The sequence below is a fragment of the Bombina bombina genome, chromosome 5 (genome assembly GCF_027579735.1).
Source record: "Bombina bombina isolate aBomBom1 chromosome 5, aBomBom1.pri, whole genome shotgun sequence".
Lineage (NCBI taxonomy): Eukaryota > Metazoa > Chordata > Amphibia > Anura > Bombinatoridae > Bombina > Bombina bombina.
The window spans coordinates 997,818,099-997,839,642 of record NC_069503.1 but is presented as its reverse complement, the minus strand read 5'-3'; the positions used below and the strand labels follow the sequence as shown (position 1 = coordinate 997,839,642).

The 21,544-nt window shown below is 39.3% G+C and overlaps 1 protein-coding gene across 3 annotated transcripts in view; it reads right to left on the bottom strand.

Annotated features, from left to right (window-relative positions):
* The window catches only part of CPQ (carboxypeptidase Q), a 1,179,997-nt gene that overhangs the window by 142,869 nt on the left and 1,015,584 nt on the right, over positions 1–21,544 (bottom strand). For all 3 annotated transcript variants that reach the window (XM_053715230.1, XM_053715229.1, XM_053715231.1), the window contains exon 7: positions 872–1,073. In XM_053715230.1, the coding sequence (XP_053571205.1) occupies positions 872–1,073 (202 nt within the window). The remainder of the gene's footprint in view (positions 1–871; positions 1,074–21,544) is intronic.

Below are 21,544 nucleotides of genomic sequence, written 5' to 3'. Positions count from 1 at the left end.
GCCTTAAGGAAATGCTGTATTTTACTGGGTATTTCTGAGGATATAGTAAGTGCCTACACATCTAAAACCTTGAGGAAATGCTGTAGTTTATTGGGTATTTCTGAGGATCTAGTAAGGGCCTAGAAATCTAAAGCCTTGAGGAAATGCTGCAGTTTACTGGGTATTTCTGATGATCTAGTAGGGGCCTACAAATCTAAAGCCTTGAGGAAATGCTGTAGTTTACTGGGTATTTCTGAGGATCTAATAAGGGCCTACAAATCTAAAGCCTTAAGGAAATGCTGTATTTTACTGGGTATTTCTGAGGATATAGTAAGTGCCTACACATCTAAAACCTTGAGGAAATGCTGTAGTTTACTGGGTATTTCTGAGGATCTAGTAAGGGCCTAGAAATCTAAAGCCTTGAGGAAATGCTGCAGTTTACTGGGTATTTCTGATGATCTAGTAGGGGCCTACAAATCTAAAGCCTTGAGGAAATGCTGTAGTTTACTGGGTATTTCTGAGGATCTATTAAGGGCCTACAAATCTAAAGCCTTGAGGAAATGCTGTAGTTTACTGGGTATTTCTGAGGATATAGTAAGGGAATAAAAATCTAAAGCCTTGAGGAAATGCTGTAGTTTACTGGGTATTTCTGAGGATATAGTAAGGGAATAAAAATCTAAAGCCTTGATGAAATGCTGTAGTTTATTGGGTATTTCTGAGGATATAGTAAGAGCCTACAAATCTAAAACCTTGAGGAAATGCTGTAGTTTACTGGATCTACAGTGTTATTAGTGAACAGACAACAACAGATGATAGCTTTTTAAATAACTGTGCTTGTTGAATATGAAAAACAAAGTGCAACAATTGTACTATTTTATATTTCTTTACAAACCTGGGACGCCAGCATTTATCCAGTAATTAATGTCGGTTCCTTCAGCATCCTTATAAAGGTTGGTGATATTGATAGGCTTGAGCAGCTGCATGACTTCATTCATGATGGCCCGTGCCTTAGTATTTCCAGTAAATTGTATACCAACTGGCATGAAAGTACCCATATCCGACTCCATAACAAGGTCAAAGTTAGCAATGTTCCCCTGTAAGTAAAAAGAAAGAAAATGTTGTTGTTACTATTATTATAGAAGAATGTATAAAAAATAAATGAAAAATAAATTGGAATTTACACATTTGAAAGATAAAAAAATTGCAATAAGCAAGAGTATTTATAGGACTTTACTGTAGCTGTAATGGTAAATCAATACAAAATATATTGATTGAAATTGTGAGTTACTTAGATTTATTTTTGATAACATGGGATCTAACAGGCACTGTACATTCCGTGTAACATTCACTATTTATTAAAAATCAATAAATATATACAAATATATACTGAATCAGAAATAATGTGCTGAATCGGACTATACAGTATATATACTGCTCCTTATTGGCACATCAATTGTATCCTCTTATGGAGTGGCACAGAAGAACAACTATGACTATGCATAAACCACATTACCAGGGTAAAACACAGTAAAACAGCAATATATATACAATTAAAATGCTGTAACAAAAAGAGAAAAACAAAATGTATGCTTACCTGATAAATGTATTTCTTTCCGGATATAGTGAGTCCACGGCTTGAGTAATTACTGTTGGGAATATCACTCCTGGCCAGCAGGAGGCGACAAAGAGCACCAAAGTTAAACTGCTAAGTACCACTCCCTTACCCACAACCCCCAGTCATTCAACCGAAGGAAAATAGAGAAAAAGGAGTAACACAAAGTGTAGAGGTGCCTGAGGTTATAGTCAAAAGAACAACTGTCTTAAAATAAAGGGTGGGGCTGTGTACTCACCATATCCGGAAAGAAATAAATTTATCAGGTAAGCATACATTTTGTTTTTCTTTCCTTAAATATGGTGAGTCCATGGCTTGAGTAATTACTGTTGGGAATTAATACCCAAGCTAGAGGACACGCATAAATAGGGAGGGACAAGAGAGGCAGTCCTAAACAGAAGGCACCACCACTTGAAGAACCTTTCTCCCAAAAGAAGCCTCAGCCGAGGCAAAAATATAAAATTTGTAAAACTTGGAAAAAGTATGCAGAGAAGACCAAGTTGCAGCTTGTTCTATCATTTTTTATAGCCCAAGAAGAGGAAGCAGCTCTTGACTAATAAGCTGTAATTCTCTCAGGAGGCTGCTGTCCAGCAGTCTCATAAGCCAAACAAATTATACTTTGTAACCAAAAAGAAAGAGTAGTAGCAGTTACTTTTTGACCTTTACGTTTCCCAGAGAAACAGAAAGACAAAGAGGGCAGAGGACTTGCGAAAATCCTTAGTCGCCTGTAAGTAGAATTTAAGAGCGCGTACAACATCCATATTTTGTAACAAACGTTCTTTGGAAGAAGAAGGATTAGGACACAGAGAGGGAACAACAATTTCCTTATTGATATTTCTAATAGAAACAACCTTAGGAAGGAAGCCTAACTTAGTACGAAGAACCGCCTTAAAATAAGATAAGGGGAATCACACTGCAGAGTTGAGAGTTCAGTGACTCTTCGAGCAGAAGAGATAGCAACAAGAAACAAAATCTTCCAAGATAACAACTTAATGTCTTTGGAATGCAATGGCTCAAATGGAGCCAGCTGTAAAACTTTAAGAACAAGGTTAAGGCTCCAAGGAGGAACAACAGACTTAAAGACAGGTCTAATTTTGACCAAGGCCTAACAAAAAGATTGCACATCTGGCACATCTGCCAAACATTTGTCTAGTAAAACTGATAAAGCAGAAATCTGACCATTCAGGGTACTGACTGACAGACAATCCCTTTTCTAGGCCTTCCTGAAGAAAAGATAAAATTCAAGGAATTCTATTTCTACTCCAAGAGTAGCCCTTGGAGTCACACCAATAAATATATTTACGCCATATATTATGGTAAATCTTTCTAATAATAGGCTTGCGAGCCTGAATCATAGTCTCAATGACCGACTCAGAAAAACCACGCTTAGACAGAATTAAGCGTTCAATCTCCAAGCAGTCAGCTTCAGAGAAACAAGATTTGGATGAAGGAAGGAACCGTGAATCAGGAGGTCCTTCCTCAGAGGTAGTCTCCAAGGTGGGTGAGATGAAATCTCCACTAGGTCTGCAAACCAGATCCTGTGAGGCCACCAGGGGCTATTAGAATCACAGATGCCCTCTCCTGTTTGATACAAGCAATGACTCATGGAAGGAGAGCAAATGGAGGAAACAGGTATGCCAACCTGAAAACCCAAGGAACTGCCAGAGCATCTATCAGAACGGCCTGCGGATCTCTTGAACTTGAACCATACCTTGGAATCTTGGCATTCTGCCGGGACACCATCATATCTAACTCTGGCACCCCCCATTTGAGGACTAAGCTGGAAAACACCTCCAGATGGAGTTCCCACTCCCCGGAATTAAAAGTCTGTCTGCTCCGAAAATCTGCTTCCCAATTGTCTACTCCTGGAATGTGGAAGGCAGATAGACAGCAATTGTGGGTCTCTGCCCACTGAAGAATCTGAGTAAACTCTTTCATGGCTAAGGAAATCTGAGTTCCTCCTTGGTGATTGATGTAAGCCAAAGAGGTTATGTTGTCTGACTGGAACCTGATAAACTGGGCTGAGGACAACTGAGCCAAGTCAATAGAGCATTGTAAATCACCCTCAACTCCAAGATGTTTATGGGAAGAGCAGACTCCTCCCAAGTCCAAAGGCCCTGAGCTTTTAAAAAGTTCCAGACTGCTCCCCAGCCCAGCAGGCTGGCATCTGTGGTCACGATCACCTAGGAAGGTCTCTGAAAGCATGTGCTCTGAGACAGATGTTCCTGAGAAATCCACCACAGGAGAGAGTCCCTTGACGACTGATCTAACTCTATTCTCTGAGATAGATCGCATTATTGCGATTCCATTGTCTGAGCATGCACAACTGGATAGCTCTCAAATGGAATCGAGCAAAAGGAATGATGTCCATGGAAACCACCATCAGACCGATTACCTCCATACATTGAGCCACTGAAGAATAAGCAGTAGCCTGAAGAGAGAGGCAAGAGGAAATGTCAGAAAAATCTTCATCAATAGAGAATCTATTATGGTCCCTAAGAACACTACTCTTGTAGCAGGTGAAAAGGAGCTTTTATCCAGATTCCCATTCCATCTGTGGGAACAAAGAAAAGACAACAATATCTCTGTGTGAGATTTTGCTTGTTGAAAATATGCCGCCTGAACCAATATGTTATCCAGGTAGGGGGACACAGCAATTCCACGAGAACTGATCACTGGCAAAAGAGCACCGAGAACCTTTGAAAACATTCTGGGAGCCGTGGTTAGACCAAATGGAAGGGCCGCAAACTGGAAATGTTTGTCCAGAAAGGCATATCTCAGGAATCTGTGATGGTCCCTGTGAATAGGAACATGAGGATACGCATCCCTTAGGTCTATGGTTGTCATGAACTGACCCTCTTGTACTAAAGGAAGAATGGAGCGTATAGTCTCCATCTTAAAGGATGGAACTTTGAGAAACTTGTTTAGAAACTTCAAGTCTAGAATGGGACGAAAAGTTCCCTCTTTTTTGGGAACCACAAATAGGTTGGAGTAGAACCCGAGACCCTGTTCCTGCACTGGAACTGAAACTATCACTCCCAGGGAAGAAATATGTTGTATACATTTCAAGAATGCCTCTCTCTTTATCTGGTCTGCAGATAATCTTGAGAGATGGATTCTGCCTCTGGGAAGAAAAGTATTGAATTCCAATTTGTAACCCTGGGATACTATGTCCACAGTCCAGGGATCTGGGACATCTCATATCCAGGCTTGAGAGAACTGAGAAAGTCTGCCCCCCACCTGATCCGATCCCGGATCGAGGGCAAACCCTTCATGCTGATTTGGAATCAGTTGCAGGTTTCTTTGATTGTTTCCCCTTGTTCCAAGACTGATTGGGTTTTCAAGAAGACTTGGATTGTTCCTGCTTGGAAGAAGAAGGGGAAGACTTTCCGCTGAAGTTACGAAAGGAACAGAAATTACTCTGATTTCCTTAAGGCGTATTCTTCTTATCTTGAGGTAGAAAAGATCCTTTTCCACCCGTAATATCAGAGATAAGTTCTGTCAAACCAGGTCCAAACAAAGTTTTGCCATTGTAAGGAATCACCAGAAGCGATCTGCAATAAAGAAATTTGCCAACTTTAGAGCTTTAATCCTATCCTGAATGTCATCCAAGGAAGTCTCTACTTGAAGAGATTCAGACAAGACGTCAAACCAATAAGATGCCGCACTAGTCACGGTGGCAATACACACTGCAGGTTGCCATTGGAGACTTGATGAACATAAATCATTTTCAAATAAGCCTCCAGCTTCTTGACCATCGTATCCGTAAAAGAGCAGGTATCCTCAATAGGAATAGTGGTTCTCTTAGCCAGTCAACTTTGGGTACAGTATACCAAGGGTTTTTAATGGAGTCCTCGACAGGAAAAAATTTCTTAAAAATGGGAGACGGGGAAAAAGACACCCCTGGTTTCTCCCATTCCTGTGAGATAATCTCCCTAGCACGGTCCGGCACAGGAAAAACCTCTGAAGTAGAAGGTTCATCAAAGAAACTATTAAGTTTACTTGATTTCTTAGGAGTGACAATGACAGGGGTATCGGAGTCATCTAAAGTAGCTAAAACCTCCTTTAATAATACACAAAGGTGTTCAAGCTTAAATCTGAAGGATACCACCTCAGTCTCAGAAGAAGGAATTATACTGTCCGAATCTGAGATTTCACCCTCTGAAAGTCCCGATGTATCTTCCTCATCAGACTTATGAGAAAGGGCAACTTGGGAAGCAGAACTGAGGACAGGCACCTTACTTTCTGAATTTCTAGATTTCCTCTTGCGTTTTACCTGTAATCTGGGAATGGCAGCTAATGCAGCAGACACCGCTGAAGATACCTGGGCAGCAATTTCTGCTTTTAAATAAACTCCACTAGGACATATAGAGGAACCACAGGGCACTGCATGTGATGCCATTGAGGCTTGGGAAGTAGCAGGAGAAATCTGAGGTATTATTTTAACAGCATCATCCTGAGAGACATTAGGCTCAAAAATTTTACCTTTATTTTGCAAGTTTTTCTTGACACATGAAGAACATAGGAGCTGCATTTTGTGCATCTTAACATAATAAGCATGAATTCCTGAGAGCAGGCTCTTGCTCCATATCAGACATTTCGTGAAACAGTAAACTTGTACAGATAAGTTTCAAAGGTTTTAATATTCAATTAAAATAAGCCAAGGAAAAAATACATCCCAAATTTGGATCGATCCCCAGCTAAAATGATGTGAGAAAAGTTAAGAAAAAACATTTAATTAACATCAAATAAACTTCTAAATAACCCCTCAGGCAACCCCACACCTCAATTACTGACAGGTAGCAATTAAGACCGGATCACCCAGAAATGGAGAAAAACAACTTTTCCCTCAGAAACGTTATGAAGTAAAGCCGGTCATGTGACCGCAACTGCCGAGCTCAAATTACTGCTGTGACACAGAGAGGCACTACTTCCTGGTACACTGAGTACCTTAAATAACCGTTTTTTTAAACCTGACAGTTTAAAATGTTGCATTGTTTTATTTTAAAGCAAAGGGGAAATGAATAAGCTGCTGAAATAGAAAAGTCAGCCTTACTTTCAGTTTAAACTTGTATTGTTTTATTAAGTAAATATGTGTCAGAAAATAAAGCCTAATAAAAGCAGTTTACCTTTTCTTTTCAAAAGAGTTTAAATTTTAGTCTCACACATTCTACAGTGCCTGTTTCATGCCCCAGTGTAACCAATACAACAGGATTATCTATGTCCTTTTAGCTGGAAGAAAAAGCACTTGCCTGCTCCGCTGCCCGGCATGTAGACAGTTACAAGGTATGAGAGGACACAGTTCCTCACAGAGACCTTTGAAAAAGAAAGAACAGAGTAGCCAACTCTGACTTTCTAAACTAGCAATTGTTAGGAAAATGCAGTAAGTACCTCTTTACAAGTTCCTAACTGCTTTAAAGCCACCACTACCCAACTGCAAGGAATGACGAGGAATACGACTATACCCCAAAACTTGTGAAAGCAAGAAGAGAACCAATGGCACTACTGTAAGATAATACTATACCCCTGTGTTACCTTGTATAATGAGTAAACTCTGTCACTTTATATAGTAATAGGAAGGTGTGGTGCTATGTAGTAATTCAAGCTACTGTTTTATTGAAATTTATAACGCACACAGTATAAAGTTTCATTCTGTATTTAATTTGTATTAGTTTAAAAGTTTAATCACAATAGAACCAAATATGCTCTTTAAGACATATCACTATGTTGCAATTAGTGGGATTATTCCCAACACACATTAGTTAGGCACTAGCATAATATCACTATGCAATTAATCTAAGACTTTAGTATCTAATTATGTAACCATTAATTTATAAGAACTGGTCCAATATGGATATATAACCAATCACCAGTGTCACTAGTTTTGTTAACAAACCACACTATAGGATCGATCACTATAGCAATACTTGTTCAGTTTATCTTTGGGTCAGATCACTTACCATTATATATACTTTTGCATTATAATAAAAAAAATTTCAGTAACACATCTCAAACGTTAGTACTTAGATTACTAACAGCAAGGTTTAAACTGATCCTGTTATCCGGTATATTTTCTATATTAACACGGACTGTTACTAGCGGGCGGTTGGCTAACAACTCATGACATCATTCTAAGAGGCGTGACTATCACGCTATAAAAGACCAGTCTACGAGCGGTGCGCTCACTCTTTGAAAAAGCCGAAAGGCGAAACATGTTAGGGACGTTAGAGTACTGGTGAGGAGTCCTAGGAGCTCCTGTATTTTTAGTTTGCCTTAGGCAACCTATTGTCTTTATTTATTAATATCTACTTTAATCATTAATGGAGTGGCTATATGTTGGGCTAAGGATAATACAGGATCTTGCTAAGATTAATATTTTTTTTATCTGCCAATACTTGAAAACTTTATATTTTCTGACGGACTGAATGATAATGTGAAAACTTTGCAATAGAGTCTAGGGGGTATTTATATCCATATTAAACTTGCTTTCTTTATAATAGTTGGTGGGAAATTATGTGATCAGATAAGTAGATCTGCCTAACACACTGCTGATATAGTTAGACACAAATATCATCATATGTACTAACGCCGGAGTTACCATTCACAGACAACAAAATCACACTACTTAAGTTCTATACATTGTTTAGTGAGTTTAAAGGTGTGAGCCGTATTTAAAGGGGATTACACATGCCTGTCACTTCTTACCAGTATGGTATCAGAGTTGTTTTTGCGTCGTTTCAAGTATATACCGAGCAGCTGATATTATAATTACGTGCAACTCTATTATTATTAACACCATTGGTTTAATACAATGCTCAATGAATAACATAATATTTTCGTTGATATACTTACATATGAGTATCCTCATAAGCTTCCAAACCAACACCACTCTATACTGAAAGCAAGGTATATTATTTGGACCTTTGAGGAAAGAAATGTGTATAAGGTGCGCAAATCTAACCCCTGCAATACACACTAATCTGCTCCCATAAGGCAGAAAATGCAGGGAATAGTACAAAAGTAAAAAGATGTGTGTGTATGCGCTAACAGCTGTGGGGATGAGAGAAATAAGCAAATTTATAATTATAAGATAATATTTATGGGTAGGCGGTTCACAGCAAACTATCTACTATGTAAATGAATGCAAATGCTCCTATAGTTGTATAGCATGAAATGTAACTAGGTATCAGATATCAGCCGAATATCAATCAAAGCATATAAAAAATAAAATAAGTCTAAAAGTTATTCCTACAAAAATTCTCTAGCGGTTATGTTTATGGTACACTTATCAATGTTATCATGGATTCATATACATCTAATTTGTAAATAAAAATATAGCTGAATCACAAAACTCAATGAATATTGAAGCACCAAAATAATGTTTATGACGTTAATAACGTTATATAGCGATAAAAAATTATTTATTCCATTAAAAAAGCTAACATAAAAGATAAATAAATATATGACCGGTCATGTACATGAACACATAAAACTTTTACATAAAAATAGCGGTTACTGTTTTAGGGCAACTCAATTCAAAGTATTTACATCTGAAAATTGGTCTTATTAGACTGTGCAATGTTGTTGATTTAGACAATAAATCCTAGAAACTATTGTCCCGTTAAATCAACCAATATTTTGAAATCCACCTCTGTTATGTTAGTTCATATGGGTATTGGTTAAACTGAAAGTTCCGTTTACATGTAGTTCCGTGTATACATCCAAATATCCAAAACAGGGGTGCATACAATCAAATTCCTTGTTGTTGTGCGTCTTATGCTATATAAATAAGGTAGTCTTCTTTATAGTGAAAATGTGACCTCTATCAACCACGCTGTAGGGCTGCTACACCTCTACAGTGCCTACCTGCTCCTTTTTCGAGCTGAATCCTCCATCGGGGTACGGCCCAGATGTCCAGAGCGGCTCCTAACATCTGGTGACGTCACGGATGCTTGGTGCGTCTCGGATGTAGATCCGTTTAGGAGGAAAACTCTGCGCAGAGTATTTAGAAGTAGATAAAGTAGTTCCAACGAATCCTTCGTAATCCTTGATAGTGGTAGTGTATTATCACTTTGTGATTATCAGTCTAAGTCCATCAACGCGTTTCGCCATGTACCATAGCTTTATCAAGATCAAATAATTTTTTATCGCTATATAACGTTATTAACGTCATAAACATTATTTTGGCGCTTCAATATTCATTGAGTTTTGTGATTCAGCTATATTTTTATTTACAAATTAGATGTATATGAATCCATGATAACATTGATAAGTGTACCATAAACATAACCGCTAGAGAATTTTTGTAGGAATAACTTTTAGACTTATTTTATTTTTTATATGCTTTGATTGATATTAGGCTGATATCTGATACCTAGTTACATTTCATGCTATACAACTATAGGAGCATTTGCATTCATTTACATAGTAGATAGTTTGCTGTGAACCGCCTACCCATAAATATTATCTTATAATTATAAATTTGCTTATTTCTCTCATCCCTACAGCTGTTAGCGCATACACACACATATTATTTGGACCTCATTCACTGCAAGGTTTGAGTTGTGGGCTGGCTTTATATACAAAGTCAGTAATCACAGCGGTTTTTGTTGAGTGATGGATAGGTGTCTATAAATTGACATAAACTGTGGTCAACTATATGAGTATAAACGCTAACTAACCTATCAGATTGTTCAACAAACCACCCAATACAAATATATCTCTTTATATATGTATTGTTCATTACACTTCTGTCTAAGTAAACAGATATGATTAGCCGGATACATCACTTTAAATCTTAGTTATTACAAGTCCTGAATTGTGGGCTGGTTTCTAACCTAGGTAGTTACTACTTACAAGCAAGTGTACTATAATTCAGTTTTGTCCAATTTAATATATATATGTGGAAGCATTATCTTTGTGACACACTCAAGCACTGTTCACACGCTCCTATTTTTTATGTCTAATATACACTTGAGACTGAGTCAGCACACGATTATACTTAAACTGTGATAAGGCTTGAGTCCGCCTTGATAGTGAATCTATTCTGTTCCTTAGGGCACAGATATATTCATTAATTACACTTCTGAAATTTGTAAGTTGACGACACTGTTTCGTCAATAACTGTGTGCACGCTACTGTGGTCACTAACTCACCCAGCTCTGCTATAATACAAAGGTAATTTATGTTAATAACAGATACAACTATATATCTATAATAAAGTTGTTCAAGATCTGTACCAATCGTCATATCCAGCTCCATATAATTGATAATATCACTCCATTTCCAATAGGCTCCTAAGTGTGTTTTTAATGTGTGTTTTCCTATTTTAATTGCGCTTCTAATAAAAGTTACATTTTAACCTTTCATTAGTTGTCATTTATTAGTCAAGACTGCATACCACTTGTCTGACATCTATATAGTATCTCTTCTCAGACATTGTTATATATATCTAACCCCTTGACTGCTATTTATGTAGTCTTTTCCAAGTGTGGGCTGCTCCAGCCTCTCTTGACAGTTTGAAATACCCCAAAACTTGCTTGTAGATTAAATCAATTTTTTTTTTCAGACACCTAAACTTCGCCTCCACAATGCACCGAAGGAAAAAACAATGACTGGGGGTTGTGGGTAAGGGAATGATACTTAGCAGTTTAAATGTGGTGCTCTTTGCCTCCTCCTGCTGGCCAGGAGTTATGTTCCCAACAGTAATTACTCAAGCCGTGGACTCAACATATCTTAGGAAAGAAATGCTATTTTTACACTACCCCCCTTTCAAGACTAATTGCCTATTTTATTTTTTTCTGAATCCAAATAATTTTGCTGCTTAACATATGGCCTTTTTGACGTTTGCCAACATTTCAAAACGATCTATAATACTTCTATTGTGTTGCACATGTGAAATACACTCTGAAATGGCCACAGACACCATTTTAAAAAAAATAAGAAAATCAAATAAGAATGCAATAGCATGAATTATATTATTCCCAGTGCTCTTTACGATGAGCTATACTTAAGGGATCTTAAACCCAATTTTTTTCTTTCATGATTCAGATAGAGAAAGCAATTTTAAGCAACTTTCTAACTTACTTCTACTACCAATTTTTCTTCGTTCTCTTGGTATCTTTATTTGAAAAAGCAATAATGTAAGTTTAAGAGCCAGACCATTTTTGGTTCAGAAACCTGGTTAGCGCTTGCTGATTTGTGGCTACATTGGCTACACCAATCAGCAAGTGCTACCCAGGTCTGAACCAAAAATGGGCCAGCTCCTAAGCTTTACATTTCTGCTTTTCAAATAAAAATACAAAGAGAACATATTAGTAGTAAATTAGAAAGTTGCTTAAAATTGCATGCTCTATCTGAATCATGAAAAAAAAAATTAGGGTTTAATATCCCTTTAACAGTCTGGGATCCTTCTCTGTTTTTCTAACGCAGCCCCATTGTTTCCTATGAGGAAACACTCTCTAAGTCTGCACCTAACACCCTAACATGAACCCCGAGTCTAAACACCCCTAAACTTACACTTATTAACCCCTAATCTGCCGCCCCCGCAATCGATGACACCTGCATTTTATTATTAACCCCTAATCTGACGCTCTGTACACCGCCGCAGCCTACATTATCCCTATGAACCCCTAATCTGCTGCCCCTAACACCGCCGACCCCTATATTATATTTATTAACCCCTAATATGCCCCCCCAACATCGCCGTTACCTTACCTACACTTATTAACCCCTAATCTGCCGACCGGACCTCGCCGCCACTATAATAAATGTATTAACCCCTAAACCGCCGCACTCCCGCCTCGCAAACACTATAATAAATAGTATTAACCCCTAATCTGCCCTCCCTAACATCGCCGCCACCTACCTACAATTATTAACCCCTAATCTCCCACCCGCAACGTCGCTGCTACTATAATAAATTTATTAACCCCTAAACCTAAGTCTAACCCTAACACCCCCCTAAGTTAAATATAATTTAAATGAAACAAAATAATATTCCTCAAATTAACTAAATTAATCCTAATAAAAACTAAATACTTACCTATAAAATAAACCCTAATATAGCTACAATATAACTAATAATTACATTGTAGCTATTTTAGGATTTATATTTATTTTACAGGCAACTTTGTATTTATTTTAACTAGGTACAATAGCTATTAAATAGTTAATAACTATTTAATAGCTACCTAGTTAAAATAAGTACAAAAATACCTGTAAAATAAATCCTAACCTAAGTTACAATAATACACCTAACACTACACTATCAATAAATTAATGAAATAAATTACCTACAATTACCTAAAATAAAATACAATAAAATAAACTATTCTATAATACAAAAAAAACAAAACACTAAATTACAAAAAATAAAAAAGAATTACAAGAAGTTTAAACTAATTACACCTAATCTAAGCCCCCTAATTAAATAAAAAAGCCCCCCCCAAAATAAAAAATTCCCTACCCTATTCTAAACTACCAAAGTAATCAGCTCTATTACCAGCCCTTAAAAGAGCTTTTTGCGGGTCATTACCCCAAAGTAATCAGCTCTTTTACCTGTAAAAAAAAATACAACCCCCCCCCAACATTACAACCCACCACCCACATACCCCTACTCTAACCCACCCAAACCCCAGTTAAAAAAAACTAACGCTAACCCCCTGAAGATCTCCCTACCTTGAGTCGTCTTCACTCAGCCGAGCCGAATTCTTCATCCAAGGTGCGCAGAGGAGGTCCTTGATCCGGTAGAAGTCTTCATCCAAGCGGCAAAGAAGAGGTCCTCCATCCGGTAGAAGTGTTCATCCAGACGGCGTCTTCAATCTTCATCCATCCGGAGCGGAGTGGAGCCATCTTCAACGGAGCCGACGCAGAGCCATCCTCTTCAACCGACGACTTCCCGACGAATGAAGGTTCCTTTAAGGGACGTCATCCAAGATGGCGTCCCTTCAATTCCGATTGGCTAATAGAATTCTATCAGCCAATCGGAATTAAGGTAGAAAACATCTGATTGGCTGATGCAATCAGCCAATCAGATTAAAGTTCAATCCGATTGGCTGATCCAATCAGCCAATCGTATTGAGCTCGCATTCTATTGGCTGTTTAGCGTTAGGTTTTTTTAAGAGGGGTTTGGGTGGGTTAGAGTAGGGGTATGTGGGTGGTGGGTTGTAATGTTGGGGGGTTGTATTTTTTTTTTACAGGTAAAAGAGCTGATTACTTTGGGGCAATGCCCCGCAAAAAGCCCTTTTAAGGGCTGGTAAAAGAGCTGATTACTTTTGTAATTTAGAATAGGGTAGGGCATTTTTTTATTTTGGGGGGCTTTTTTATTTTATTAGGGGGCTTAGATTAGGTGTAATTAGTTTAAACTTCTTGTAATTTTTTATTATTTTTGGTATTTAGTGGGGTTTTTTTGTATTATAGATTAGTTCATTTAATTGTGTTTTAGTTTAGCTAATTGTAGTTAATTTATTTAATTAATTTAATGATAGTGTAGTGTTAGGTGTATTTGTAACTTAGGTTAGGATTTATTTTACAGGTAATTTTGTAGTTATTTTAACTAGGTAGCTATTAAATAGTTATTAACTATTTAATAGCTACTGTACCTAGTTAAAATAAATACAAAGTTGCCTGTAAAATAAATATAAATCCTAAAATAGCTACAATTTAACTATTAGTTATATTGTAGCTATCTTAGGGTTTATTTTATAGGTAAGTATTTAGTTTTAAATAGGAATAATTTATTTAATTATAGGAATATTATTTCGTTTAATTAAAATTATATTTAACTTAGGGGGGTGTTAGGGTTAGGGTTAGAGTTAGGTTTAGGGGTTAATAACTTTATTATAGTAGCGGCAACGTTGCGGGCGGGAGATTAGGGGTTAATAATTGTAGGTAGGTGGCGGCGATGTTAGGGAGGGCAGATTAGGGGTTAATAAACTTTATTATAGTGTTTGCGAGGCAGGAGTGCGGCAGTTTAGGGGTTAATACATTTATTATAGTGGCGGCGAGGTCTGGTCAGCAGATTAGGGGTTAACAAATTTTATTAGAGGGTTGGCGATGTGGGGGGGGGGCTCGGTTTAGGGGTACATAGGTAGTTTATGGGTGTTAGTGTACTTTGTAGCACAGTAGTTAAGAGCTTTATGTTCCGGTGTTAGCCCATAAAGCTCTTAACTACTGACTTTTTTTGCGGCTGGAGTCTTGTCGGTAGAGGGTCTACCGCTCACTGCTTCCAAGACTCTAAATAACAGCGTTATGCAAATCCCATAGAAAAGATAGGATACGCAATTGACGTAAGGGGATCTGTGGTAGCCTGAAGTCGCGGAAAGAAAGTGAGCGGTAGACCCTTTCCTGGCTGACTCTAAATACCAGCGTTAGATAAAACGCAGAACTCTAAATCTAGCCGAATGTCAGTAACCTTCTCCCTGATGTCCCTTCATAAAAACAAAATTTATGCTTACCTGATAAATTTCTTTCTCTTGTGGTGTATCCAGTCCACGGGTTCATCCATTACTTGTGGGATATTCTCCTTCCCAACAGGAAGCTGCAAGAGGACACCCACAGCAGAGCTGTCTATATAGCTCCTCCCCTAACTGCCACCCCCAGTCATTTGACCGAAGACAAGCAAGAAAAAGGAGAAACTATAGGGTACAGTGGTGACTGTAGTTTAAAAATAAAAAACACCTGCCTTAAAATGACAGGGCGGGCCGTGGACTGGATACACCACAAGAAAAAGAAATTTATCAGGTAAGCATAAATTTTGTTTTCTCTTGTAAGGTGTATCCAGTCCATGGTTCATCCATTACTTGTGGGATACCAATACCAAAGCTTTAGGACACGGATGAAGGGAGGGACAAGGCAGAAACTTAAACGGAAGGCACCACTGCCTGCAAGACCTTTCTCCCAAAAATAGCCTCTGAGGAAGCAAAAGTATCAAATTTGTAGAATTTAGAAAAAGTATGAAGCGAAGAACAAGTCGCCGCCTTACAAATCTGTTCAACAGTGGCCTCATTTTTAAAAGCCCATGAGGAAAGCTACCGCTCTAGTGGAATGAGCTGTAATTCTTTCAGGAGGCTGCTGGCCAGCAGTCTCATAAGCTAAACGGATTATGCTTCATAGCCAAAAATAAAGAGAAGATGCCGAAGCCTTTTGGCCTCTCCTCTGTCCAGAGTAGACAACAAACAATGCAGATGTTTGACGAAAATCCTTAGTAGCTTGTAAATAAAATTTTAAAGCACGAACCTCGTCAAGATTGTGTAATAGACGTTCCTTCTTTGAAGAAGGATTAGGACACAGTGACGGAACAACAATCTCCTGATTGATATTCTTATTAGATACCACCTTAGGAAGAAACCCAGGTTTGGTACGCAAAACTACCTTATCTGCATGGAAGATCAGATAAGGGGAATCACACTGTAAGGCAGATAACGCTGAAACTCTACGAGCCGTAGAGATAGCTACCAAAAACAGAACTTTCCAAGATAAAAGCTTGATATCTATGGAATGCAGAGGTTCAAACAGAATCCCTTGAAGAACTTTAAGAACTAAATTTAAACTCCATGGTGGAGCAACAATTTAAACACAGGCTTGATTCTAACTAAAGCCTGACAAAATGCCTCAACGTCTAGAACATCTGCCAGACGCTTGTGTAGAAGAATAGACAGAGCAGAAATCTGTCCCTTTAAGGAACTAGCTGACAATCCCTTCTCCAAACCTTCTTGGAGAAAGGATAATATCCTAGGAATCCTGACTTTACTCCATGAGTAACCCTTGGATTCACACCAATGAAGATATTTACACCATATCTTATGATAGATTTTCCTGGTGACAGGCTTTCGAGCCTGAATTAAGGTATCAATAACCGACTCAGATAAACCACGTTTTGATAAAATCAAGCGTTCAATCTCCAAGCAGTCAGCCGCAGAGAAATTAGATTTGGATGTTTGAATGGACTTTGGAGTAGAAGGTCCTGCCTCAGCGGCAGAGACCATGATGGAAGGGATGACATGTCCACCAGATCTGCATACCAAGTCCTGCGTGGCCACGCAGGTGCTATCAAAATCACTGAAGCTCTCTCCTGCTTGATCTTGGCAATCAGACTAGGGAGGAGTGGAAATGGTGGGAACACATAAACCAGGCTGAAGGACCAGGGCGCTGCTAGAGCATCTATCAGCGCTGCCTGGGGATCCCTTGACCTGGACCTGTAACAAGGAAGCTTGGCGTTCTGACAAGACGCCATCAGATCCAGTTCTGGTTTGCCCCATAGTTGAATCAGCTGGGCAAATACCTCCGGATGGAGCTCCCACTCCCCCGGATGAAAAGTCTGCTGACTTAGAAAATCCGCCTCCCAGTTCTCTACTCCTGGGATATGGATAGCTGCCCTCTGCCCATAGAATTATCTTTGAAACCTCCAACATTGCCAGGGGGCTTCTTGTTTCCCCCTGATTGTTGATATAAGTTACAGTTGTGATATTGTTCGACTGGAATCTGATGAACCTGACCGCAGCTAGTTGAGGCTAAGCCTAAAGAGCATTGAATATCGCTCTCAGTTCCAGAATGTTTATCAGAAGGAGGGCTTCCTCCTGAGTCCATGAACCCTGAGCCTTCAGGGAGTTCCAGACCGCGCCCCAGCCCAGAAGGCTGGTATCTGTCATCACTATAGTCCACTCTGGCCTGTGGAAACTCATTCCCCTGGACAGATGGACCTGAGATAACCACCAGAGAAGAGAATCCCTGGTCTCTTGATCCAGATTTAGCAGAGGGGACAAATCTGTGTAGTCCCCATTCCACTGATTGAGCATGCAAAGTTGCAGTGGTCTGAGATGTAGGCGGGCAAACGGAACTATGTCCATTGCCGCTACCATTAGGCCGATTACTTCCATACACTGAGCCACTGATGGCCTAGAAGTGGAATGAAGAGCATGGCATGAAGTTAGAAGCTTTGGTAATCTGACCTCTGTCAGAAAAATTTTCATTTCTACTGAATCTATCAGTGTTCCTAGGAAGGAAACTCTTGTGAGAGGGGAGAGAGAACCATTTTCTTCGTTCACCTTCCACCCGTGAGACCTCAGAAAGGCCAGAACAATGTCCGTATGGGAGTAGGCGATTTGAAAAGTCGACGCCTGTATCAGAATGTCGTCTAGGTAAGGAGCCACTGCTATGCCCCGTGGCCTTAGAACCACCAGTAGGGACCCTAGAACCTTCGTAAAGATTCTTGGTGCCATGGCTAACCCGAAGGGAAGAGCCACAAACTGGTAATGCCTGTCTAAGAAGGCGAACCTGAGGAACTGATGATGATCTTTGTGAATCGGAATGTGGAGATACGCATCCTTTAAGTCCACGGTAGTCATATATTGACTCTCCTGGATCATAGGATCATAGGGAGGATGGTTCGGATAGTCTCCATCTTGAAAGATGGGACCCTGAGAAATTTGTTTAGGATCTTGAGATCCCAGATTGGTCTGAAAGTTCCCTCTTTTTTGGGAACTATAAACAGATTTGAATAGAAGCCCTGCCCCTGTTCCTCCCTTGGAACTGGGTGGATCATTCCCATAACCAGTAGGTCTTGAACACAACGTAAGATAAGTTACAGATAATTACAGATAATTGTGAGAGATGAAATCTCCCCTTGGGAGATGATGCTTTGAAGTCCAGAAGATATCCCTGGGAAACAATCTCTAATGCCCAGGGATCCTGGACGTCTCTTGCCCAAGCCTGGGCAAAGAGGGAAAGTCTGCCCCTACTAGATCTGGTCCCGGATCGGGGGCTACTCCTTCATGCTGACTTAGAGGCAGCCGCAGGTTTCTTGGCCTGCTTCCCCTTGTTCCAAGCCTGGTTAGGTCTCCAGACTGGTTTGGACTGGGCGAAATTTCCCTCTGAAGTTTCGAAAGGAACGAAAATTATTCTGTTTGGTCCTTAACTTATTGGACCTATCCTGAGGAAGGGCGTGACCTTTTCCTCCAGTAATATCAGAAATGATCTCCTTCAGACCAGGCCCGAATAGGGTCTGTCCCTTGAAGGGGATGTTAAGAAGCTTAGACTTTGAAGTAACGTCTACTGACCAGGACTTAAGACATAGCGCCCTACGCGCCAAAATGGCAAAACCTGAATTCTTAGCCGTTAGCTTGGCTAAATGAAAAATGGCGTCAGAAATAAAGGAGTTAGCTAACTTAAGAGCTTTAATCCTGTCTAGAATATCGTCTAGCGGGGTCTCCACCTGTAGAGCCTCCTCAAGAGACTCAAACCAAGAAGCCGCTGCAGCAGTAACTGGGGCAATGCATGCAAGAGGCTGGAGAATAAAACCTTGATGTATAAACACTTTCTTAAGGAGACCCTCCAATTTTTTATCCATAGGATCTAGGAAAGCACAACTGTCCTCAACGGGGATAGTTGTACGCTTAGCTAGGGTAGAGACTGCTCCATCCACCTTAGGAACCGTCTGCCACTAGTCCCATATGGCGGCATCTATGGGAAACATCTTTTTGAAAGCAGGAGGGGGAGAGAACGGCACGCCTGGTCTATCCCATTCCTTAGTAATAATTTCTGAAAACCTCTTAGGGACTGGAAAAACATCAGTGTAAACAGGCACTGCAAAGTATTTGTCCATTTTACACAATTTCTCTGGAACCACAATGTGGTCACAGTCATCCAGAGTCGCTAAAACCTCCCTAAGCAATAAGCGGAGGTGTTCAAGCTTAAATTTCAATGCTGTCATTTCAGAATCAGACTGAAGTAACGCCCTCCCTGAGTCTGAAATGTCACCCACAGATAGAAGCTCACCTGCCTCGGCTTCTGAGCATTGTGAGGGTATATCGGACACAGGCATTAAAGAGTCAGAAAGCTCTGTATTAGTTCTAGCCCCAGAGCTGTCTCACTTTCCTTGTAACCCTGGCAGTTTGGAGAATACCTCTGAGAGGGTAGCATTCATAACTGCCGCCATGTCCTGTAAGGTAAAAGAATTAGACGCGCTAGATGTACTTGGTGTCACTTGAGCGGTAGTTATAGGTTCTGACACATGGGGAGAGCTAGATGGCATAATCTCCCTCTTTTCAATCAGAGAATCCCCTGGAGATAAATCTTTAAGCGCCATAATATGGTCTTTATAGTTTATAGAAATATCAGTACATTTGGTACACATTCTAAGAGGGGGTTCCACCATGGCTTCCAAACATATTGAACAAGGAGTTTCCTCTATGTCAGACATGTTTAACAGACTAGTAATGAGACAAGCAAGCTTGGAAAACACTTTAATAAAGGTGAAACAGCAATTAAACAAAAACGTTAGTGTGCCTTTAAGAGAAAAAAACTAGCACTTAAACTGCAAAACAGTGTAAAAATACAGTAAAGTCTTGAAATTTTTACAGTGTGTGTAAGGGACTAAAGCAACATTGCACCCACTTGCAAATGGATGATTAACCCCTTAGGCCCCAAACCGGATTGAAAAACGTTAAAAAACGTTAAAAGTTAATTGAGCACCTTGCCACAGCTCTGCTGAGGATCCTACCTGCCCTCAAATACAATTTGTGCAGAAATAACCCCTTTGAAATGGTCCTCAGATGCCAGAGGACTCCTCTAGAGAAGCTGGATGTCTCAGTCTGAATTAAAACTGCGCAGTTAGAGCGCTGAAATAGGTCCCTCCCACCATGTACTGGATGCCAGAGGGGCCTTAAGAAAATACTCCTAGGAGTATCTGACTAGCCATGTGGAAACTAGGCCCCAAATAAAGACTTATCTCCCTCAGAGAAAAAACGTCCTATTTATGAAATCATGTAAACGTTTTGTCACTAAGTAATATGATTATTAACATGAGTATTACCCTGTTTTGTAAGCATGATCCCAGTCGCTGTTAAATCACTGCATCAGGCTTACCTCAAATACACAAGGCTCTGTCAGCATTTTCTAGAACTTATTCATCTCTCTAGAAATAAAAATACTGAACATACCTCAAAGCAGGTAATCTGCAGACCGTTCCCCCAACTGAAGTTTTCCCATATTCTTCAGTTATGTGTGAGAACAGCAATGGACCTTAGTTACAAACCGCTAAGATCATCAAACCTCCAGGCAGAATTCTTCTTCTAATTTCTGCCTGAGAGTAAAACAGTACAATGCCGGTACCGTTTAAAAATAACAAACTCTTGATTGAAGGTAAAACTACACTAAGTCACCATATATCTCTTGATACTTCCTTTCTTGTCGAGAGTTGCAAGAGAATGACTGGGGGTGGCAGTTAGGGGAGGAGCTATATAGACAGCTCTGCTGTGGGTGTCCTCTTGCAACTTCCTGTTGGGAAGGAGAATATCCCACAAGTAATGGATGAACCCGTGGACTGGATACACCTTACAAGAGAAATACCTGCTTTATGTCATGCTTTCTTTCCTATCCAGTGTTAACTTATCTTCTGTGTTCTCAATTATAATATGTATGTTCCATAAAAGTGATGAGTGTTGCTGAAGATTAGATACCTATCAAAAGCTTATTATTTGATATTAAATGTTAGTTCAGAAAAAGTAAAACTAACACTACAATAAGGGTTGTCATTCTGTTATATTATTGCAAAGTAATGATAGAATAATAAAGTTCTGGACAAGTAAAGTGCTGATCATGGTGTCTCATGAAGCCACTAAACTGATTGTGTATGATGCAGATGTTGCATATGTTTCATTTATAATATTCTGCTCTGTTTCTTAAACTGCTTGGTAATTGGTATCCTTTATGAATGAGGTCTCTTATAAATTCTGGGAAATACAATTTACTTGGAAATTCTAAGTTAGATTAGAAATTATAACATTCACAGTTAACGGAAACAAATGTTGAATGCTCAGCAAAGCTTTGATAATTGTTTAGAATTAACATGTGTATCAAATGTACTCACCATAAGTTCTCCTTTTATCAAGCTGCAAAAGCAGCTTCTGAGAAAACAACAATATGAGGGAAACCCTTCTAAGACTCAATATAAGC